Source organism: Conger conger, chromosome 7, assembly GCF_963514075.1.
Source record: "Conger conger chromosome 7, fConCon1.1, whole genome shotgun sequence".
NCBI lineage: Eukaryota > Metazoa > Chordata > Actinopteri > Anguilliformes > Congridae > Conger > Conger conger.
In genome coordinates, this window is record NC_083766.1 from 40,440,020 (window position 1) to 40,465,205 (window position 25,186).

Consider the following 25,186-nt stretch of genomic DNA (forward strand, 5'->3'; position numbering starts at 1 on the left):
CATTTGTCAACAAAAGGACCAGAGTTGTGATAGTGACAGTAGAATAAGCCATTAAAATAAGCCTGAGAAATAAGAAAAAACTGTTGGAGATATAAGCCAAATAGACAAACTGTTTGGAACCCCATTAAGAAGAAGGACAGCACCAGATAGCTCAGTAATTGCTGTGGGTGGTAGGCTAAGGCCATAATGAAGAAAACCATCCAAACACCTGTCCGACAGATCGGAAACACTCTCAGGTGGCAGGCATGGATGTGTCAGTGGCTACTCTTCACAAAAGGCTGCAAAAACCGGATGGCCAGGTGACATTTGCTAGCCCTCTGTGTTCTGGGGAGTTCTGGGAAAAACAGACAAATGGGACCAAGATTGATTTGTATCATTTGTATTTGTATCAGAGTGATGGCAAGAACAAAATGTAGAGGCTAAAAGGAGCTGTCCAAGAATCAATGCAATTCTGCATGTTATCTGCTCAATTTCAAACAAATGCCTCCAAATTCATTGGATGGTGCTTCATCCCACATTAAGGCAATGTTCCCAAACAAGTGCTCTCTTTCTTCTTAATTGATTATTTTGCCTATGTCTCTGACTGTTCCTTAAAAATCCCAAAAACAACTCCAAAGGCAATCACCTACTGAAAAGATACTGAAAGTTTCTCATACCTGCAATATTGAATACACCTGACTATTCAGAAGCAGCTGAGAGGCTAACTGTCCAATTATTTGTGTATAAAAAGGGATGTCATTCCTACACGGATCACTAATATGGATGTAAATACCCTCAAATTAAAGCTAACAGTCTGCATTTTAATCTTATTTTCAATGTTTCATTTCAAATCCAATGTGCTGGAGAACAGAGACAAAAGGACAGAAATTTTACTACTGTCCAAATAATATAGACTGCACTGTACCTGCCAAACGTTGAACAAATTGAAACACCACCTAACATCCTATTAGCTATCACCCAGACAATGGTATAATAGTTAATAATTGTCTTTTTTCCCTCCGAGAATGTCTGTCACTTTGTAGATTATAGTTATTGTTTTGTTTTTTTTGACAAAGCAGGAACACTGACCCTAGCCCTAGAATACACAAAAAACATGAACAATTTAATTCAACTGACGAAGTCAAAGTCAAAGAGTCAAAGTCGGCTTTATTGTCAATCCAATATATGTAGACATACAAAGGGCTGAAATTGCGTTTCCCTTTCATCCACGGTGCATAATAAATAAACAGCAAATGACAACATAACACGACAAGACCAATTCAAGATTAAAAAAACAAAACTATATATAAGTAATAAATCACAAAAAAAAAAAAAAAAAAACCAGATTTAAAATATATGGTACAATGTACCATGTAAGCAAATAAAGTGGCCAAAGTATGTATATGCATGTATGTGTGTGTGTGTGTGTGTGTGGAGGGGAGGGGAGGTGGGGTTGCATTAGTCCAGAGTCAGTGGGGGCGGAGCAGTGGGGGGGGGGGGAGAGCTGGGAGAGAGTTCAGCTTCCTGACAGCCTGATGGACAAAGCTATCCCTCAGCCTGCTAGTCCTTGCCCGGAGGCTCCTCAGTCTTCTCCCTGACGGCAGGAGACTGAAGAAGCCGTGTGTGGGATGTGTAATGTCACCTGTGATTCGAAGTGCTTTGCGGGACAGGCGTGTGTTATAAATGTCCTGGAGGGAAGGGAGGGGGGCTCCAACGATTTTCTCAGCAGCTCTCACTGTGCGCTGCAGGGTCTTTTGGCAGGACGCCGTGCAACCACCGTGCCACACAGTTATGCAGCTGGTCAGGATGCTCTCGATGGTGCCCCGGTAGAAGGAGAGCATGATGGGGGCTGGGGCTTTGGCTCTTCTCAGTTTTCGGAGGAAGTAGAGGCGTTGCTGAGCTTTCTTGGCCAGTGATGTGGTGTTAGTATTCCAGGAGAGGTCCTCAGTGATGTGCACACCCAGGAATTTGGTGCTGCTCACTCTCTCCACAGCCGCACCGTTGATGGTCAGTGGAGGGTGCTGGGTGTGCGCTCTCCGGAAGTCAACAACAATCTCCTTTGTTTTCTCCACATTGAGAGTGAGATTGTTGTCTCCGCACCATGTGGTCAGTTGGCTCACCTCGTCCCTGTAGTTGGACTCATCATTATTGTGGATGAGACCCACCACAGTTGTGTCATCCGCAAACTTGACAAAGACATTGGTGCTGTGGTTTGGTGTGCAGTCGTGGGTCAGTAGGGTGAAGAATAGGGGGCTGAGCACACATCCTTGGGGGGCCCCCGTGTTCAGGGTGATGGTGCTGGATGTGATGCTGCCAACCCGGACTGCCTGTGGTCTCCCGGTCAGGAAGTCCAACAGCCAATTGCACAGGGCGGGAGGGAGGATGGATTTGATGTGCTGCATGACTAACTGTTCGAAGCACTTCATGATGATGGGAGTCAATGCAACGGGACGGTAGTCATTGAAGCAGGATGGGGAAGCCTTCTTTGGTATCGGGATGATGGCGGTGTCTTTGAAGCATGTGGGAACAGCAGCTTGGCTCAGGGAGGTGTTAAAGATGTCTGTGAGGACATCAGTGAGTTCCACTGCACAGTCCTTCAACACACGACCAGGTATGTTGTCCGGGCCCGCAGCTTTGCGAGCGTTGATCCTGGAGAGGGATCGTCTCACGCTGGCTGGAGACAGGGACAGCACCTGGTCATCTGGAGGGGGTGGAGACTTCTGTGCAGGAGTGATGTTATGGGCTTCAAAGCGACCAAAGAAATCGTTCAGGTTATTCAGCAGAGTGATGTCGCTGTCACAGGTCTGTGGTCGGGATTTATAATCCGTGATGGTCTGAATCCCCCGCCACAGGCTCCTGGTATCTCTGCTGTCCCTGAAGCAATGGGCTATCCTTTAGGTGTACTGCCTTTTTGCATCTTTGATGCCACGGTACAAGTTGGCCCTAGCTGTTCTTAGGCCAGCCTCGTCACCTGCTCTGAAGGCGGCGTTCCGGGCACTCAGTAACCTATGGACTTCCCCTGTCAGCCATGGTTTCTGATTTGCCCGTAATGTAATGGTCTTTGTCTCCGTGACATCATCAATGCATTTACTGATGTAGGCAATAACAGTCTCTGTATATTCCTGAATGTTAGTGTGGTGGTTGTAAGTGGCTGCCTGCTTGAACATATCCCAGTCTGTAATTTCAAAGCAGTCCTGAAGTGCAGAGGAGGCATCCTCTGGCCACACCCTTACTTGCTTCTGAACCGGTCTGATGACTTTAGCCCTTGGTCTGTATGCCGGCATTAGCATAACAGTGATGTGGTCAGAAGCACCCAGGTGGGGGAGGGGTGAAGCCTTGTATGCTCCTCGCTGGGTTGTATAAACAAGGTCTAGTATGTTGTTTCCCCGTGTTGGAAAGTCAATGTGTTGGCATAACTGTGGACACACTGACTTGAGGTTTGCATGGTTGAAATCGCCAGCCACGATGAGAAACCCATCTGGATGGGCTGTCTGTTGCTCATTGATAGCGTTGTTCAGTTCACACAGTGCTCTGTCTCTGTCCTTGTTATTAGAGCAGGGGGGGACGTAAACAGCGGCTAGCAAGATGGCCGTAAACTCCCTCAGCAGATAGAAAGGCCGACACTCTAGTAACATGAACTCCACCAGGGCTGAGCAGTGTTTTCATACCACTACAGTGTCTTGACACCAGGCATCTTTGATGTAAACACAGTAAGAATCCTGTCCGCCCGATAGCATGTTAGCTGATCGAGCTGAATGGCGGAGTCCGGGATGCCGTCGTTAAGCCATGATTCCGTGAAAACGAAAACACAACACTCTCTCACGGTCTGCTGTGTCGATCTCAAAAGTTGTATGTGGTCCTATTTATTGTCCAAAGAGTGTACGTTGGCGAGTAGGATGGATGGTATAGCTGGCTTGTTTGGGCTAGCCGCTAGCCTAGCTCGGATACCCCCCCGCTTGCCCCGCTTCTGCCTCCTCTCGCACCGCCTGCGGCGCATCCTATGTGGGCGTGGTGCAGCAGTGGGGGTCGGTGATAAAGTAGGCCGCTGGAGTAGACCAAAGCCCCATAGCTCCTCAACATACGCCCGACTTAAGTCGATAAATCCAGTACTGCCGATGTCAAGCAGTCTCTCACGGCTGTATGTTCGCCTTGAGGCAGTTAAACGCGACGAACACTTACACATACGCAACGAATAACAGGACAAAGAACATGTAAACACCGCAATATCGGGAGAGAGAGTAGCCGCTGCATCCGCACGCGCCGCCATAGCTTGCTTGCTGGAAGCAGGATTACTTTAAAAAGAGACAGGAATACATATCAAACACAAAGCAGGAATCCTAATAACGGGGTAGGAAGTGTACACCAACAGCCACAGGTTTCTCGGTCATGGACCCCAAGCTTATCTATGTAATATATAGAAACAAACATGCACTAAGAAGGTAACGAAAAGCATAAGTACCTTGACCAAAAGGCTTATGCGAAAGAAACCTAACTACACAATGCGCCAAGGGGATCTCCAGCATAGATCCCCAGATTATCGGGGGTGCACAGGGGTCTCTTAATATGGATGTTACGCAAATTGAGACTTAGTGCTGTATACACAATAACAGACATAGACGACGACAATAATGAAAATAATGCTTTAGAAAGTGACAATAAGAAACACCTCACTATACTAAAGTAAACGCCAGGTAGCTGATAAACTGGGAAACTGCACACTATGGGAAACAGACACACAATAAAGCCAAGACTAATTTCCACATATGGATAGGGTGATAAGCCAGTCTCTTTAATTTCAAGCAGGCATTAGCAATTCAACCATCCACCTTGAACTCAGCCTACAGCTCCTTACTTGACAAAGGTAACTGTTAAAATAAGGCAAACAAGAAACCAGGTGGACACACAGCATGAGGAGAAACTGATGGAGTCTCAATTCCCAGAGGAATCCTGTCCTCCAACTGTCGAGTGTCTAACACTTGTGCACAACATAAAATGTGACAGAGAGTCCTCACTACCCTAAAGTGCTGAAGAATGGCTGCAGGTTCAGCTCCCACAAACCCCGACACGACAGGTAACTGGGACACATCAATCACACCTCACATAATGCACAAATAAAAAAATAAAAATAACGTGCTATGGGGAATTCATCAAACCAGCACAAATTCAATGAGAAACAGAACTTAAATAGAAAGACATGCAGCTGACCGTCATAGGCAATCAGACCACATGTGGCAGATAATTGGAATCAGTCATCAGCATGAGGGAATTGATTACCTAATCGCTGTTCATTGCCAAACTGAAATTAATCACCAAGTAGGCAGAAATGTGACTGCAGCAGCACAAAAAGTTAGTGCCTGGAAATCAGGGGCGTAGATTTGGGGGGACATGTCCCCCTCAATATTTAGAAGAGGTGAATTTGTCCCCCCCAAAACATAATGAATGATAACCTCCTCCGCAATACAGGTAAAAAATAACAGCACAGAGGGTATAAACGCTTAAATATCCTCCTTACCTATTTTACAATTATTTCAAACACCCCTACTGGACCATAACATCTTAACCTTGCTGGGTCTGCCAGCCTCGCTGAGTCGCAGTTGCTATATGTCTATCGTTGCGGAAGCATTGTAGTGTAGTGAGTCTAGTATAAGTAGCTATCATGCTTGTTTTACTGTCAGTGTTTCTGAATGAGAGTATCTGCGGATGAAACGCTAACGTTATCTACTTTATAACTTATGCCTCTAGTTATCTGAGGTGCGTTAAAGTTCAGCAAACAGGCAAACGTTTGCCAACAATTTAATTTTTTTCCGTTAGCATTCTGTTTGCTGTTCGCAAACGGTCCGAAAGATTTGCGGCGAACAATGAGGAAGCTGGACTGAGGGAAATGTGAAGAATTCGATTTGGAATGTTCTTAAAAGCCATCGAACAGTCACTATATGGGTAGCCTACCTGAATGATGTATTTTCCTTTACATAAATAAAATAAATTTACACAATAAATTGATGCAGAAGAGGAGCAAATTGGTTCAGAAAAATTCACCAGAATGCAGGAAATTAAGTGAGAGATGCTAAAAATTTACTTGCAATAGAGCCAAGAACCGCGACATTACCATTGAATTTGTCAGTCAGGGGTGTAGTCGAGGGTATACACAGATATATACTGTATGCTCACTTTTTTTACAAAGCCGCATAAAAACGCCATATCGTCATATGAATCACATAGTTTTCTAATACCATCTAAATGGCAAAATTGCATATCATTCAAAGCAAAACAGTGTAATTATTTGTTGGTTGTATAAAGGGGTAGCCTTTCCGTAATGGTTCACTGTAATAACATTGATGGAGGCTTTGTGCCATCACTTCCCAGGCCACTTCCAGTGTTATTGTCTTTTCCGGCATGTAAAAACGAAAAAGACAATGACATTGGAAATTACAGGGAAGAAGACACGTTTCAAATGGCTCTCAAAATACCATTCACTATGTCCCCTGGTCGCACTAATAAAACAGTTAGCCTACGTCCTCCTTCCTCGGAGGCACAGATGGTCTTATATGGTCATTTTGCAAACAATGGTTGCTCTGATTGACAACCTGCGCTTCCAGTAGGACGCTATCTTTCCCGCTCTTCCCCTATCAGCACTAGAGTCCCTGGCTGCTGATTGCTACACCTGGAGTTCCACCTGCCACCAGGAGCGGGCCACAGAGAGGAGAATACGGAGGTGTCCACAGAGGCACTAATTTGCTAAAGGGCCTCCACTTTCCTGTGCCATATACCCCTGCCCCTCATGGGAAAAGCTTTGCAGATCGCACATTGGTCTGCACAGCCACATGGCCATGCACAGACTAAATACATCCCAATAATCCCCCAACAAATTAATTTGGAGTAATTTAATTGTCAACAGCGATGGACTGCCATAAGCAGCATGGCGAGAACTTTGCTGCTGCTCTTGCTAACATAGCACACCATCACTCGCCATAGCGGTGATATTGCAAATTAGATAAAGTGTCTGCTAGAACGGGTCAAACAGAACACAAACATTTCAAATCTAGCTCAGCTACTTGTCTTCGTTACATACTGTCATGAATAGAAATTGTGTGGATTAGAAAGGGACTGAGAGCAAAGGGACGGCACGGATGGTGCAGTAGGTAGCCCTGCCGCCTCACAGCAAGGAGGTCCTGGATTCGAATCCCGGTCGGTCGGGGCCTCTCTGTGTGGAGTTTACATGTTCTCCCCGTGTTTGCGTGGGTTTCCTCCGGGTACTCCGGTTTCCTCCCACAGTCCAAAGACATGCAGGTTAGGCTGATTGGAGAGTCTAAATTGCCCGTAGGTATGAGTGCGTGAGTGAATGGTGTGTGCGCCCTGCGATGGACTGGCGACCTATTCAAGGTGTATTCCTGCCTTTCACCAAATGTATGCTGGGATAGGCTCCAGCCCCCCTGTGACCCTGTTCAGGATAAGCAGGTTAGGATGAGGAATGAGTGAGAGCAAAGGCTCTGGAAGTGGCACCACATGTTCGTTTCACTCACTGTTTCATACACCGAGAAGCTCTGGCATCCAAGCCCCTCGATCTCAAGCTGAGCAGCTTCTTGGAAACTGGAGTGAAAATTTTGAACTTAGGCTTGTCCTTGTTTTGTGTAAAGAAATGGGATCAGCGCATGAGTCACTACTTCTGCATACAGAGGTCAGGTGGCTATTGCGAGATAAAGTCCTGCAGCAATTGTTGGAAATGAAAGACAAACCGTGAGCAAATGTGAGCACTCCATGGCTATCCCACCCTTGCCAGCATGATGGACTTAATTTTCCCCACAGTAGCAGATAAGAACAATTAATAAGAATAGTTTTGTAGAGCATGTGTAGTTATGTACTGTACTGAAGACCCAAATGCAGACCAGGAGATATTCCAAAACATAGTATTATTTCAGTCCAAGTCCAAAGCCAAGAGATCATAAGACAACAAGCCCAAAACGAGATGCAAAAGGAAAGTCGAAGAAACAAGCACAAGTCCAGAAATCCAGAAAATCAGAAAGCAGAAATACATACAGGTAAGGCAAAATCAAAGTCGATAAGGCAGAAGAGTAAAATCCAAAACGAAATCATCATGTGCAAACAAAACAAAGGGGCTAAGCAAACTCGGAAACAGGCAAAGGGTTGTCGTAAATTATCTCAATAAAGAGGCGTACTGGTAACTCGGCTCTGAATATAGATCAATGTTCTGACACTGAACAAGGCAGAGAGGTTTACGTACATGAGGGAAGGTGACAAACTAAGCGGGAGTGAGGAGGGTTAAACAAATAGACAACAGGTGGAAAACATAATAGGGTAATGATATAATAACAAGAGGAAACGAAGACGTGGACTGGAAGCACATAGACCAACACGTAATACAGGCAGCTCCGGATTAGGGAGTGGACATTTGCATAGAGTTAGGAGACGTAGTGATAGTGAGAGACAGGTGCGAACACTTCGCTGAAACTAAGCAAGTAATCAGTGATAGCACAGGAAGGCGGAGCTACAGAACAGAATAGAAGCTGGAGATAACGTTAGTAAGTTAGTTACATGCTTAAATCTAAAATACCCAAAATAAGTGACTGTTAGTTAATTAGTTAACCTTAGTTAGCAGACAGTAAGACAGTAAGTGTGTTAATATAATTAGTACTGTACAATATCTATATTAGTAGTTATTAGTAAGTATAGTGCTATACAACATTAACTAGCGAGAAAGCAGGAAGTTAGAAATGCGAGACTAAGAAGGAATCGTTGAAACCCGGAAAACTCCAAAACCACCCCAAATTGTGCAGTACGCAGACAGGGGAGTGACTCGGGCTCAGAAAACATTCGGACACAGACATCACAGGAAATGACAGATGCTATGGACTGTAATGACAGACAACAAATGAATAGTAATAAATAACGAGAAAAATACTAAACAAATAGACAAAACTCAGGAACATTACAGCATGTCATTGTTGAGTGTGGTCATTTGAATTTTGTACCTTGATATCTCCTAGCAGGAGATCCACACTGCTGCTTCCTTTCATGAATTTTCCAAAATACAGTATGTCATAGCTTACCTACCTGTTTTACAATTTGAACAATTACTTTCCGGAAATTACCAGCAGGGCAAAAGCACTGAAGCGAACTGCCTATCCCCTACCCCACTCCTAGGGTTGCCACCTCCTGGACACATACGAAGCTGGCAAACTGAGTAAGCCGGACTGTCATTCGCTCTCGATGGTGCGTGAGCCTGAAGTAATGTGGTGCACAACTACCTTGTGCTTGGTGCCAATTCCTCTGTAATTTGTGATGGTTAATAAAATCTCTGCACCATTTGTTACATTACATTTAGGAACAAACACTGGATAAGCTGTCTACATTTCATTAAGCAATAATAATGTATGCAACACTCAAAAATTGTCCTGAGATGTCCTTAATGTCCTTAGAGTACAATAACAATAATATGTTTAAGTACTGACAGTGATAGGTGCATCAATAACGTAAATTCAGTCACTCTTTTTTGTCTGGCTATTAGCCTACACCAGAGATGGGGACTCGAGTAGCACTTGAGTTGCACACACACAGACTCCAGACTCGACTCGGACTCATCCAAAAATGACTCAAGACTCAACTCAGACTTGTCAATAAGGACTCGTGAACAATAAGTGTAGCGAAGTGAATAATGTCACAGCCATTATTTATATTTATGGAAAAGACATTCCTTCGTTCTACGCACCACACGATGCGCCTTTTAGTAGTAAGCATAGCAACACCCTATGCTGTATTTCTCGCAGCATAGCTCGGTAAGATTACAGTTCCGCATGTTGTGGCTTTTGAGTTTAAATAATTCAGGCTCATCGAACCAAACAAAATGATTGCTACTTGCAAAATGTGGAGAATTAAAATAAAAGATGCAGGAGCAACCACATAAAATGTCAAAAGATATTTGAAAATTAATTTGGAAAGGTAAGTTTACCAGCACTGGAGCTGATCCCACTGCTGTTCACTGTTGCGTTAACGTAACTTAGCTAAACTGTTGTGTTGGCCAAATGACAAACAAGTTGGCTGACACACATTTTCATTGTCAACATACAGTACGGTGCAGAAGTCTTAGGCACCCTAGACTTTATTATATATCTGTTTGTTTTGTCTTGTGTATAAAAGAACACATTTGAGATTTTCAAATACTAATTTTCCAAAAGATATATATTTGTGTATTTAACTTAAAAAAGTAACATATTACTGCAAGCAATTGACTACTTTTTACATAAAAACTTGATCAAGGCTGTCTGAGATCAGAAGCAAGGAGTCAAACAAAGTCTGCTGAAGAACTGTGGCAAGTTCCCCAACATGCTTGGAACAACCTCCCTGTTGATTGTCTTATAGAACTGCAGGACAGCGGTGGCTATCTCAGAATAGTGATGCAGTTTTAACTCTGAAGGGTGGTCACAAAAAATATAGATTTGATTCAGTTTTTAACTATTCTGCCAATTCAATAAAATGTAGTGTAAAATGTATAGTACCTTTATTTACAACCTTTCATTGAATTATTTTTGAAAGAATCTTATCTGTACAGAATGTTATACAGGTGCCTAAGACTTTTGCACAGTACTATAGTTCACACAAGCAGCTGCGTTTTCAGTAAAACAGCCATGTTACGGGATTTTGATCTGGAGCCTGATCAAGGGTTGCACTATTTGAAAAAAACCTTTCAGTATGGTCTTGCATAATCGATATGCAAGCAGGACAGCGAGTGATTTTGAATGTTTTTTGAGGTGACGTTATGTACTCGTTGCTTGGACATTGTTTGGTACTCCAGTGTCATACAAATATGAACTGTATTTTCAAGAGAGCTTGTTTATAATTGATGTTAACATTAAAAGCTACCGTAGAACCCGAGTTGGGCATGTACTGTAGTTGCATACGGTATTTAAATTATTCATAATTTTACTATGCTATAGTGCAATGGCATTCTTTAGGATTTGAGGTTTTCCTATAGCATAATGTAGATGTAGTCCCAAAATCATAGCTTGCAATTTCTTGCATAAACAATATGTAGCCTCATTTGATTTTTTTTAATGATTAAAGTAAATGCTTAACAGTTACCTTTTTAAACTAAATGTTAACGTATGAGTATATTAATGAACCAATACTGCAATGTGATTCAAATTTCAACACTTTGTAACTTTGTGTACAAATAAAGTTATAATTATTATTCTTGAGTCGCAGATGCAGATGAAGTCTAGTTCTAGACTAAATTTAATTGGAGATTATCCGTACAAAGCTGCATTTAGTCCAGGATTAAGATTAATCTGTAACAGGCCCATATTTTGTTATTGACCATCACCTTATATTACAGCCCATGGTAATGTTTAGATTATGTCTCATGAGTCACATGAGTTCTTAAAATAAATAACCATTCTATTTTTTAATCTTATTATTGAAATATCAATTAGCTACCACACCAGACCTTAGGTTTTGGCAAGCTTTTCTCCAGCCATCGTTGGTTTAGGCCTGGTAGTTCATTGATATGTGAATTTTTTTTTGTGTGGCCCTGATAATACTGCGCCTTCAGTTGTCACACAGTTGATGTGATATACAAAATATACTTCTGGTCTCTATATCTTCAATTAGCATTAGCATTAGTGATGAATTTCTATAGCTATTCTATAGCTATATAGCTATAGGCTGCACCATTCTGGAGACTTAAGACTTGACTCGAACTCTAGCTCAGAGACTTGAGACTTGACTCGGACTTGCATTTGATGACTTGTGAACATCTCTGGCCTACACAAATGGGCTGCAAAGCAATAAAATTAAGGTAAATATAAAGACATTTAATCTACTCCCACTTGAGAATTTCCTGTCACCCTCTTCTCTTGTCTCTTGGTATGAGTAGTTTTTCGTTAGCCTGCTGTAGTCTACCCAGATGTGTTTTGCGACATGGTGCTTCTAAGGTAAGAGAACGCATGCACAGCCATCAAGAATTGAATCTGAGAGTTTGTTGAGCTTGAATGCTGCCATCTGATGAAACATGAGTGTGACACAGAGGGGAGCAGCTTACTGGGTTTCAAAGGAATAATTATTTCAATAGCTGAGGACCATGCCTGATTCTCACTGTGCTTATTATGAAGCAGGGGTGTTACAGACTCTTCAATGTGGAAAATACGAGACAGGATAAAACATCTATTTGTGTTTCTGAAAACAATGCACACTGCAGCTGTTAGGCAGTTGTTAATTTATTGTATGTTCTAATTACCAACATGAATAATTTGTATTATGGAGTGCTAAAGGGCCATAAACAAGAACATGGTGGCTGCTGGGTGGCTCATTCCCTTAAGGCACAATCCCTTCACACTAGTCCTGGAGGGCTACATTGTCATTGACTGTATCCGTTCCAACTATGGCCAGTAGCCCCATAGGATGACGCGTAATTAGTGATTGTGTCCCCGAGGGTATGGGAAAATTCAAAGGGCTCCACATTTCTTTGCACTTTTGCAACCCCACTTGTCAGGTGGGTGCCCATAACTTGCATAAAGCTGCATATGCGATGTCTTCCTCAGTTTCAACTTTATATGAGAGTGGCTGTTGTGTGAAAAGAAGCAGGCTGGTGACACCATGCGCTTTAGAGGAGAACATCAAATGCCTTGGCTCTCCGAAATTGGAAATAAACTAGACTACAAATCGTTAATTGAATAATCCAAAATAGGGTGGGAATTGGATATACTCAGTCACATGCTAGATACCAAAGCTATGTTACATTTAATGTCAAATGACAAAAATGTACTTTTATTTTTATGTGTTTAAAAAATCTTCCACTTGACAACATTCCAATGTCACATGAACACAACCTATAACGTAACTGAGTCTATTGACTTACTGGTAAAGTCTACAGTGTGTGCAATGCAAAATCTAAAATGTACACTCTGCAGTCACATAATATAGTCTCTGGCCAAGTGTGATGCTTTTATCTGCCCACTGTTAAAGTAATTGCACCAACTTTGATCCCTCCCTTCTGTTTCTCTCTCTTTCTCACCTTAATTTCCTGTTTGGTTTCTCCAGGCCTGAATATCAGCGTGCCCTCACTGAACTGGTAGTCGGAACCAGCATTGGCTGAGCCATCCTCAGTTCGGTAGTCCAGGTAAATAGTGTTTTTGCCAGTGCCCCCCTGACAGGTTACATGCAAGCTGATTGTGCCGCAGTTCTCCATGCACTGATACTGTCCTTTCTCAAACATGATACAGCTGCAAGATGACAGGTCTTCCTCCTGGGGTTTATCTTGTGTGTGTGTAGAACTTTGTGCCGGTTCTATGGTGTGTTTCTTCAAGACATTTCCCGCACCAATCATCCTGCGTGTTGCCTGCATGCGATAGAAGGCACGGCTTTTCTGCTGGGGCATCAGTGTCTCGTAGTTAGCCAGTTCGATCAGTTCCTCTAGGCTCTTCATTGGGTGCTTCCTTTTCAGCTCTTTCAATATGCGGATCACCTGGACACAGACACATGGAGACACACAGAAACATGTATGCGCAAACATGGGTTGATGGCCGATGCACAAGAAATCACACACGCACTCACACACACACACTCACGTGCAATAGTTCCTGCTCACCTCCTTGTGATTTTCATCCAGCTCAATTGACTCCAAGGTGATGCAGGTATGGTTGCCATCCATGTTCTCAGTGGCCTTGGCCCTACCCACAGTGGTGAACTTTGCATCCTGGATTTCCGTTTCCGTTCTATTGGTGAGCTCACCCTCTGTCTCCAACACCACTCCCTGACTCTTGTTGGCGTGGTGACGCTTATTGGCACGGTAATGCTTGTGCATGTACTTGTAGCAAAGCAAGCGCCGGTCAGCAATCCAGGCCAGGATCACACACACAGGGAAGTACAGCAGAGTTACCAGGGCCTCCCAAACCTGCATACGATGAAGCATGCACGCACCCACACACACATACACACACACACACACACACACACAGGGAAGCAAAGTTAAGTCATTAAGGCCTCATAAACCTGAACTCTCACACACACACACACACACACACACACATCTGCACATTAGGGTTGTGCAGTATGTTGGTACTAAAAAGGTAAAATGTAAAACTGTAAAATACCAGCATTTTTCTGGGTTGGAGTGAAGTAAAGTAAAGAATGATGTAACTCCTGGAACAGGGTTGGTTAGATAGAGACTAGATAATTGATAGAGACTGACACCCGCTGTGTTCAGTCAGTGTGAAGGTCAGAAACGGTAAAAACGTGAGCTCAGGTCTTATACATTTGGAAATCATGGAAACTGGTGGTATGTGCTAAATAAATCTGTACAGTCTCCAATTTTTATTTGTAATTTCTAAAATCCAGTTATGACCAGCTTGAAATTACATCTAGTTTCAAAATATAGCTTGGGCTGGGCAAACCATGTTGAGTATGGGGCTGGTTGGAACTGGTCAACCAGCTACCAGCTGTCTCAAAACATAGATTGAGCTGTGTATTTATCAGCAGGGTGGAGTTCAGAGATTTACAGATGTGCATGATAAGATACAGTAGATATACAGTCCCCTCCAAAAGTATTGGAACAGCAAGGTCAATTCCTTTGGCACAACACACTGAATACATTTGGGGTTGAGATAAATAGACCACCCAATTTTTATCTGAGCAAAAGTATTGGAATAGAGAATATGTAAGTAAATTAAAGTAATTGTGTGCTGCGCATTGCAATACAAAGCAGAGCTTTGTAGTGCAAAAGCACACACCTTAATATTCTCAGCCATACTTCATAATTGTGTGCTGTACAAAATACAAAAATACATTAGATCTGACTTATATATCAAACTGTTCATATTTTCACCCTGTCACTCACATTCAAATATCTAAGAGATATGACGTATAGTTTTGGAAAGAGAAGCGTTTAAACCCGAGCATGTCAGAAAAAAACGTTAGTTCCTACATCTCTAACCGACAGAGACTCACACACACACAGAACATGCACGAGCCCAGCACACTCAGCTCACTCAACCCCCCCCCCCCCCTCCCTCTCTCTCTCTCTCTCTCTCTGGTTACGAATCACCAGAGACACACGCGCGCGTGCTGGTTGCCTTAGCAACGGCCCTGACACATAGCAGGCTGCCACATGCTTGTATGTTCAGGCGAGGCTAGCCCTAGCTTCGACCACAACATATATATGAAGTCTGAAACTGACACAAATAAGCACAATACATGTAGTATCACTCGTTTTAACCGCAGCATTCACAGCCTGTGACCGGAATAGAACCGGAAGTAGCCGAAGCTAGCGCTAGCCTTGGCTAGCTTCCCATGTTATCTGAGTGGTAAACTGCAGAGTAAAATAAATAAAATATGGCGATTTTTAAACTGCCACAACTCCTGCATTCTAAATCCTACTGACACATCTCATAGATCGATCTCGCCACTGAAGTCTCGGTTCACTCAAAATGATTTTTTTTTTAAATGTGAGTTATAGTTTTCAAGATACAGCGATTTGTTTGACGTTAGCTTCGGTGCTAGCTTTCGTTAGCTTCGTTGCGCTAGCTTCGGGGCTAGCTTGCGTTAGCTTCGTCGCGCTAGTTAGCGTTAGCTTCGGCGCAAGCTAGCTTAACTAACTAACTGACGGTCTGACTAACTGATTAACTAAGTGACTGTTACTAACTGATTAACAAACTAACAAGTTAGCTGACTGACTGACTAACTAACTGGCTAGCTGACTGCCTAACTAGTTAGCTGACCGATTAACTAACTAGCTAGCTAGCTGACTGGCTAACTAGTCAGCTGACTGATTAACTAACTAACTAGCTAGCTAGCTGACTGGCTAGCTAGCTGACTGGCTAATTAGTCAGCTGACTGGTTAACTAAGCTCAGCTGATTAGTGAACTGTCACTGTAATTTATATTTACCAAAACTAATGCAGTGTAATATTCTATAAAGTTTTTATTATTTTAGAGAGGTGTTGATTTGGTTGTTTGTTATCTGTAGTTTGTGATGCTGTTGAACTGTATGTATGTTCTGCCTCTGCCTAACACGTCTAACTTAATTAATAAGAATAATTAACTAAATAACTAGCTAACTGACTCCATCCTGTCCACATTATATGAAAATACCGAGGTTTTTAACTGTTTTATTTCTATGTCCATGTCTTAATGGTTGTGCTAACTGTAACAGGAGGGTGGGTGTGGTTGAGCAACCCATACTTAGCAAGACAACGCCACCTTGGGAATTGTACCCTTATACTGCCCAGACCACCCTAGCAACCACCCAGAACACCCTAGCAACCGCCCAGAACACCTTAGCAACCGCCCAGAACACCCTAGCAACTGCCCAGAACACCCTAGCAACTGCCCAGAACATGTGTATAGATGAGGATGTCTATTTTTGTGAGGACCAAATTTTGTTTTAGATCTGTGTGTGTGTGTGTGTGTGTGTGTGGCCTATGAACTTATCATAAGGGCAAATACACACACACACACACACACACACACAAGTGTATAGATGAGGTTCTCCATTTTTGTGAGGACCAAATTGTGGGTTACATCTGTGTTTGTGTGAGGGATGGGCACCAGCAGCAGCACACTTAAAATTTCCCTGGAATTTTTTCTAGTTAAACTTAATATTTGGTAGCATATCCCTTTCCTGCAATAACTGCATCAAGCCTGTGATCCATTGACATCACCAAACTGTTGCATTCTTCTTTTATGATGCTTTTCCAGGCTTTTACTGCAGCCTCTTTCAGTTGTTGTTTGTTTCAGGGGGTTTTCCCCTTCAATCTCCACTTCAGGACATGAATTGCATGCTCAGTTGAATTAAGGTCTGTTTATTTACATGCCAGTCTAAAACCTTCAAATTTTTTAAATATAATGAAGTCGGCAGTGTTGTCACTGCACTTTGGGTCATTGTCTTGCTGCATGATGAAGTTTCTCCCAATTAGTTTGGATGCATTTTTCCATAAGTTGGCAGACTTTTTGTAGACTTCTGATTTCATCCTGCTCCTACCATCATGAGTTACATCATTAATAAAAAAAATGAGTGAGCCCACACCAGAAGCAGCCATGCAAGCCCAAGCCATGACACTTTCTCCTTCATACTTCACGTATGTTTTAGATCATGAGCGGATCCCTTCTTTCTCCACATTTTTTTCCTTTCCATCGCTTTGGTCGAGGTTAATCTTGGTTTCATCCATAAAATGTTTTTCAGCCTCTATATTGTTGCTCTCTAAGTCTTCTTCGAACGGTTGATTGAGATACCTTCACCCTTGCCCTGTGGACATTATTTGTAATGTCACTGACTGATGCTTTTCGATTTTTCTTCAGAGCTCTCACAATCTCACAACAAGTTCTCAGGCACTGTGCTGGATTTCCGCTGTTTGGCCATTTTTTCCACAAAATAATATTCTCGCAAAAAAGAAAATTAAATAAAAAGAGAAAACTCTGCTACTTTGCTACTTTCCCCGTAAAATTATAGTATATACAGTAGAAATTTAATTCCATGTAATATATCAATATGATAACATCCCTTCTTTTGCAAAACAAGGTCTTAAAATGTGAATGTCATAACGCGATCCCACGTGTATTTGTTTTTGTTCTGGATGCATCCTATCCAATCATGTTCAGTCTTGCAACCATTTATTCTTCAATTACCAATGGTGTGCTAGTAAGGCAGTTTTTTCTTCAAATGAGTAGGGAGCTACTGTCAGTTCATCAGTCACTGTGTCAGTCTTCGCGCTGTGCACAAAATTCAAAGTATCCACTGAAACATGGAAGCGAAGTTCATTCAAACTCAGGAAGACACAACTGAAAAGTGAAAACGGGAGTGAAAAATGAATGGAGATGGGCTTGGGTTGAAGAAAATGGTGAGCACAGGCAACCGCTTAACACTTGGTGCAAGAAGCTCTGTGAAGCTGGTTGTTGTTTCTGCACGGTGTGTGACAGGAAATGTATACATGGCAGTAGCAATTTTTACCTGACAAGTAAAAAAATGAATGTTTTTCTTAAATGCTGATGAGTCTACAAGCCTGAACCTGGATAGAATTCTTAATGTCCGAGTTAGCTATTATGATGATGATCTTGGCAAAGTTATAACACAGCATCTAGCGTATTCAGTGTTTCCCGCAGTGGTTCATAGTTAAGGCTGGCCTCGACAAAAAATGTCGCCTTAACAAACATTGGACTAAAAAATGAAAATCAATTAAAAATAAAAATACAAAATAAGAAATCAGACATCGAACAACGCCATTTGCCTGTTTGAAATAACATCTCGCAGACAAAGTGACTAATCGTAACTCCATAAAATTCCAGCATAACTTGTCTAATATTTCACAAATTATTAATTGTTTTGTCATGGTATTGCGAAACCATGACTTTTGCATATCTGTCGACATTTATAAGTAGACTAGCGGCTATTTAGATTATTTAAATTCAATGAATAAGCAGAATAAGCAAGATGAAATCTGTCATCACATGTACATCTTTTGTCCTCAAACTCAATTGTGTTCAGTGTATAACAAAAACAAAGGAATTCACCTTGCTGTTCCAGTACTTTCGGAGAGGACTGTGACAAAAATGCTGATTAATATAAGCTAATGCAAATTAAATGGTTTAAATGTTGTGCTTTTGTTCTAAGTACTTGCATGTGAGGTCATTAAGATGAGTTTCCGCAGTCTTGTTTGATGGGCAGACATGCACAAATAGTAACTATGTAAATCATTATTAGTGTGTGAGTGCTCACGTTAATGCAGGATTCTGCTTTTTTGCAGAGAAAAGAGCCAAAAGACAGGGAAACGGCTACACTGTATTCTATAAACGCCTAAATTCCAAAGTCTTGCAAAAGTATTGTAACAGTCGATGTTGATGATTCAGACTTAATTTGAATGCAGAGAAGTTGAAAACAAGACGTCACTCATTTTTTTAATTTATTTTTTTCCAATAGCTTGTGATGAAAATTGGTTTGCCAAAACATTGTATCTTATTTCATCCATCGAATCGCACTTCATCTCACTTGAGCAAATAATTTTAATCCCTGAATGTATACACTGCTTATAGTCTTTAATAGCATGGTGTAATTTTCATGATGCATTTTCATTTTGTTAATAGAAGGAAAAATGTTGGTATCACTTCAACACAACTGCACATACACAAACGTACACCAGCAAAGCAGTAGCAGTAGCACAGAGTGACAATCAGACCTGCACAACACCAGGCGTGATGACAGCCAGGATAAGGTAGAGCCAGATGTAGGCGAACACGCTCCAGAAGGCAGTGATGAAGAAGACACGCAGGTGCTTGATCTTGCGTGATTCTCCATCAGGGACGACCCACACGCAGATGCCAATGATCACAAACATGTTAAAGGCAGCACTGCCCACAATAGTGCCAGGCCCCAATTCACCTGCGCTGAAGCCATGCCCGCACACCTTCCAAAAACACCACACTCATTACACACATTCTGATATCAATGAAATACCTTACAATAACATCACACAATATTACACAGCTGGTGGATGAGTGAGGTGCTTGAATGGCTAGGCTAGTGGATGGGTTAGTGGCTGAATGGATTATTTGGATAGGTGAGTGATTGGTTAAATCAGGTAGGTGAGTGGCTGGTTTAGTGGGGTGGGTGAGTGGATGGGTTAGTGGGGTGGGTGAGTGGATGGGTTAGTGGGGTGGGTGAGTGGATGGGTTAGTGGGGTGGGGTAGCAGGTGGGTTAGCAGGGTGTGGTTAGTGTATTAATGGGATGATCTGTACCGTACCTCAATTACTGACAGCAGGATCTCTGGGGCAGAGGAGCCGAGGGCCATGAGTGTGAGATTGGACACAGTCTCATTCCAGATCCGCACCATTGTCACTGATGTTTCCCCGTTAGGTTTGGTGATGGTTACTTCCTTTTCCTGTCACAATGATGTGCATTTCAATGCTTAGTGCATTCTATGTAAACCTCCATAATGGTTGGGACAAAGACATATTAAGACGATTAATTTAATATAATAAAAAAAAAAGGATTTTAGCTCATTTTTAAGGATATTTGTTTATACACTTTGGTTTCACCATGTAGAAATTACAGCACTTTTTATACATAGCCCCTCCCCCATTTCGTGGCACCATAAAAAGTCTCATCATGGGCTGATGAGAATTGTTACTTACTAGCAACAAGTATTATTAATTCCTGGCTATGGTAATGTTTCCTGATGCAGTTTGCATCCACCTTAAAATTTGACCACTTCTTTTTAATTTCCAAAATGGCTCAACTGCTGTGAACAATTATTTTGTCAATGGTGCCTTTCCCCACATTTTTTCAAAGGCCCTGTGCAAAGGTTTGGGAACCCTGTCAGTTAGTACTTTGTAACTCCTCCACGGGCAATGATAACAGCTTGTAAACACTTCCTTTAGCCAGCTAAGAGTCTTTCAATTCTCACTTTTGGAATTTCCCCCCATTCTACCAGGCAGAACACCTCTACCTCAGAAATATTCTTTGGCTTCCTTGCATGTATGGCATTTGAGATCTCTCCATAGATTTTCAATAATATTCAGGTCTGGGGACTGTGGTGGCCATTCCAAAACCTTAATCTGTCTTTCCTGGAGGTACTTTGGATAGCACTTTGGATAAAGGCGCTATATATATGTCAAACGTTTACCGTTTACCGTTTACGTTGAGGTACGCTTTGGATTAATGTCTTGCTGGAATACCCAACCTGTCTTCAACTTCAAAGTCTGGATTGGCCTTTGAACATTAGCCTCTAGAATTTCTTTATATTTGGTGGAATCCATTCTTTCCACTTGCACAATATTTCCTGTGCCCCCAGCTGCCACACAACCCCAAAGCACAATGGATCCACCTCCAAGCTTAATAGTTGGCAAGGTGTTCTTCTCAACAAAGGCTTCACTCTTTTTTTCTCCAAACATACCTTCTTTGGTGGCGGCCAAAAAGTTGAATACTGGCTTTGTCAGTCCAAAGCACATTGTTCCAAAAGGCTTCAGGCTTCTCAATGTTTACTTTTGCATACTTCAGACGCTTCATTTTGTGTTGAGGTTGTTCTTTCTGACAACTCTGCCATGTAGTTCTTTGTTTAATAAAGTACAATTGTGTTCAAGAAAATAGCAGTACAACATCAGTAACCTGATGAACCACTGTTATTAGTAGTAGTGATATTTCTGCATGGCAAATACTTTACTTATAGATGTAGTAGTGGAATAGAAAAAACAACAGACCCAACTGTCATGACATGCACGCTGCTTGTTCTGAGTAATTGACTCATTCATTGAAAGGGCCGTGTTCAAAATAATAGCAATGTGGAGTTTAATTAGATAATTAATTAATTCTGTGAAAAAACAGATGTCATTAATTGTCCTTTAATAAGGATGAAGGGAAGCAAATGTTTATATATTTCCTTTTGAATTGCTAAGTAAAATTGTTATGTACGGTGCAGAGAACCCATTCGCAGACCACAGGATAATCCAAAATCGTAGTTTTAATGTTCAGTAGTCAAAAGCCAAGAGATCCAGTACACGAAAAAGCAAAAACGAAAAGCAAAAGAATGGTTGAAAAAACAAGCAAGAGGTCAAAATCCAGAAAATCACAGGGCGAAGGTACAGAAGGGCAAAAACAAACTCGTAGTCAAAAACACAAAGCGAAAACATCGAAAAACCAGAAACCAAACAAACAAAACAAGAGGGCAAGGCAGGTACGGAAGTCAAGGCAAAGGGGTGTCTATCAAGAATCTCAATAATAAGGCTTACACAAAATCGGCACTTACTATGATCAACGTTCTGACAAAGAAGCATACTGAGAATGGGGTTTAAATACAAGAGGGAAGGTGACAATCTAGGCGGGGCAGAGAAAAAGGTGAGCTAAACAAATAGACAACAGGTGGGGAAACATAATAGGGTAATAACATAATAACGGGAGGGAGACGAAAACGCGGACTGGATGCACGAAACAAAACATGTAAAACATATGACTCCGGATTAGGGAGTAGACATTTGCATAGTTTGAAGACGTAGTGATAGTTAGAGACAGGTGCGAACACTTCGCTGAAACTAAACGAGTAATCAGGGATAGCATAGGGAGGCGGAGTTACAGAACAGTACAGAAATACTAAGAGATTGCGTTAGTGAGTTAGTTACATGAATATTTCTAAACTACCCAATAAAAGTGATTGTTAGTTAGTTAGACAGACAGTAAGTGTATTAATCGGATTAGTACTGTACAAAACCTAGATTAGTAGTAGTTAGTAAGAATCGTGCTTTACAACATTTAACTACCAAGAAAAAGCAGGAAGTAAGAAGCGCGAGTTTTAGAAAAAATGTTGAAAACCCGAAAACTACCGTAACCACCCGACGCATAGTAGGACACGCAGACTGGGGAGTGACGAGACTGGTAAACATTCAGACGCAGACATAACAGGGGAGGACAATAGAGAACTGTAATGGAAAACATAAACCAGGTACATATGAAAAATGAATAATAAACAAGAATAAACATGAAAACATACAGAACAAATACAGAAACATTACAAAAACGGGCCATTCCAAACATGTCATTTCATAAAAAATTTGTTTGGAGAGGGGAAAACGTATAAATATGTGCAGCAAATTATAGGATGCTCAGCTACAATACTTTAAAAAATGGCAACAAAAACCAAAACAAGTGGAAGAAAATCAGCAACTACTGTTGAAATGGATCAAAGAATAGTCAGAATGGCAAAGATTCAGCCATTTCTCAGCTCCGGAAAGATCAAAGATGATCTACAATTACCTGTATGTGCTGTTACAGTCAGAAGACGTTTGATCAAAGTTAAGCTATCAGCAAGAAGCCCCCATAAAGCACCATTGTTGAAAAAAGGGCATGTGCAGAATCTGTAAAAATTTGCCATGGAACACATTGATTGGCCCAAAGAGAAATGGTGGAACATTCTGTAGACTGATGAGGGTAAAATTGTTCTTTTCGGGTCTTCTGGTCATTGACAGTATGTCAGATGACCCCCGGGGTAGTGAATTCAAGCCACAGTACACTGTGAAGACAGTGAAGCATGGTGGCGCAAAAATCATGGTATAGGGATGTTTTTCATACTACGGTGTTGGGTTTGTATACCAGGGATCATGGATCAGTTTGAATACATCAAAATACTTGAAGAGATCATGTCGCCATATGCCGAAGAGGAAATGCCCCTGAAATGGGTGTTTCAACAAGACAATGACCCCAAACACACGAGTAAGTGAGCAACATCTTGGTTCCTGACAAAAAGGATTGAGGTAATGGAGTGGCCAGCTCAATCCCTCGACCTCAACCCCACTGAAAACTTGAGGGGTGACATTAAAAATGCAGTTTCTGAAGCAAAACCTAAAAACCTTTTGATCACATACAGATTCATTGTGACAGACATTTAAACCATGGGCACCAAATCTTTGCACCCCACTGTATACACTGTTGAAAACAAAATTTATTTGGATAAAATGCTACTTGGTCATCACTGTAGTACCATACCGAGGGATGAGCAGTATTTCTACAAAATTTCTGATACAGAATACAAAATACACTCAGTGAGCACTTCAGGTATTTATTAGACTTCTTCTACTGCTGTAGCCTATCCACTTAAAGATTTGACATGTTGTGTGTTCAGAGATGCTGTTCTGCATACCACTGTTGTAATGCATGGTTATTTGCATTATTGTCAGCTTCCTGTCAGCTTCGACCAGTCTTCGGCCCTTCCCAGCTGACCTCTGTCATTAACAAGGTGGTTTTTTTTCCAAGGTGTTTTTTCCTGCAGAACTGCTGCTCAGTAGATGTATTTTGTTTTTCGCACCATTCTCTGCAAACTCTAGAGACTGATGTGAGTGAAAATCCCAGGAGATCAGCAGTTGCTGAGATACTCAAGCCACCCTCTCTGGCACTCACAATCATTCTCGGTCCAAATTACTTAGATCACATTTATTCCCCATTCTGACAGCTGAACTTCTTGACCTTATCTGCATGCTTTTATGCATTTAGTTGCTGCCACATGATTGGCTGATTAAATATTTAAATTGACAAGCTGCTGTACAAATCTTCCTAATAAAGTGCACACCGAGTGTAATTTGTATTGTATGGTGTATGAAAAAATACCATGTATTTTTATATTTTCGAAATACTGAAAACACGTTTCCACATCCATCCCCCAAACTCTAATTGTCATTAGCCCCCTTTCCACTGTGGGCAAACCTAGTTCTTGAAAGCTAAAGCTTTCCACTGTGGTGTCTTTTTAACCCTTCACAAAATCTAGCTATCACTAAATAGTTAGTAAACTAGCTAGATTTGTCACACAAAAGACATAATACTTAACTACTCAGCTTGCTGAGTTAGCAACCATTTTTAAGAAGTTAGCTAGACTATTTTACCTCCAAGAGATACCTAACTGTCAAGCATGAGGTAATGATACAATTGCAATATGTTTTGTTTGTTGGCATAGCCTACCTTAATAGCTTACTCTACAGCTGACGCAGTAATTTGCTTGTTTTGCTTCCATACACTTTTTGGTACAACAATCAGGAACAACATCATCATTAAACACAAATGAGCTTATCAGGTATGGGAACCCAAGAACCAATCGCAACCCAGAACTTGGAAAAACCAGTGTCTTTTTTAGACGGCTTGGAGATGAAATAGGCAGTGGCAAACAGGAACAGTGAGGGTAACAAAGTTTGTAATACAAGCAGGCAAAAGTCAAAACACTGGAAAGCAGTCCAAATAGGCAAAGGTACAAAACCCAATCCAAGAATCAAAATCCGAAGGGGTAAGCAGAGTCTGATAACAGGCAGTCTGGAAACAAAACAAAAGGCAGATCCAAAAATAGAAGTTGGGGTACACAACAAGTCGATGCATGGAACAGACAGGCAGGAAAACGCAGGAGAGTATGGTTGGGACACATAACAATCTGGCAAAGAATCAAGTCAGACAGGTGGGTATAAATACAATGACAAATTAAATGAAATGACAAACAGGTGTGAGTGCAGAGAAGTAGGTAACTAGACATGGGTGAGTGAATGACAACGGAAAGCAAACAAGGATAAGATACATGAAAACAAAGGCAGGAAACAGAAAACGCGAGGACACAAGAGACCCTAAAAGCCTGGTCAGGGTGCTCACGGAAAAAGTCACAAATGAGGGAAGGGTCCAGGATATCACGTTGAGGAGTACAAGAGTGTTCTTCCAGATCATAACCCTCCCATTCCCCCCTGCAGAGGG

At 41.8% G+C, this 25,186-nt stretch overlaps 1 protein-coding gene across 3 annotated transcripts in view; it reads right to left on the reverse strand.

The window, feature by feature from the left end:
• Positions 1–25,186, reverse strand: part of slc8a2a (solute carrier family 8 member 2a) — an 80,317-nt gene that overhangs the window by 52,540 nt on the left and 2,591 nt on the right. For all 3 annotated transcript variants that reach the window (XM_061248272.1, XM_061248273.1, XM_061248271.1), the window contains exons 2-5: positions 19,719–19,856; positions 19,154–19,381; positions 13,577–13,882; positions 13,004–13,453 (exon numbers count right to left, since the gene is read on the reverse strand). In XM_061248272.1, the coding sequence (XP_061104256.1) occupies positions 13,004–13,453; positions 13,577–13,882; positions 19,154–19,381; positions 19,719–19,856 (1,122 nt within the window). The remainder of the gene's footprint in view (positions 1–13,003; positions 13,454–13,576; positions 13,883–19,153; positions 19,382–19,718; positions 19,857–25,186) is intronic.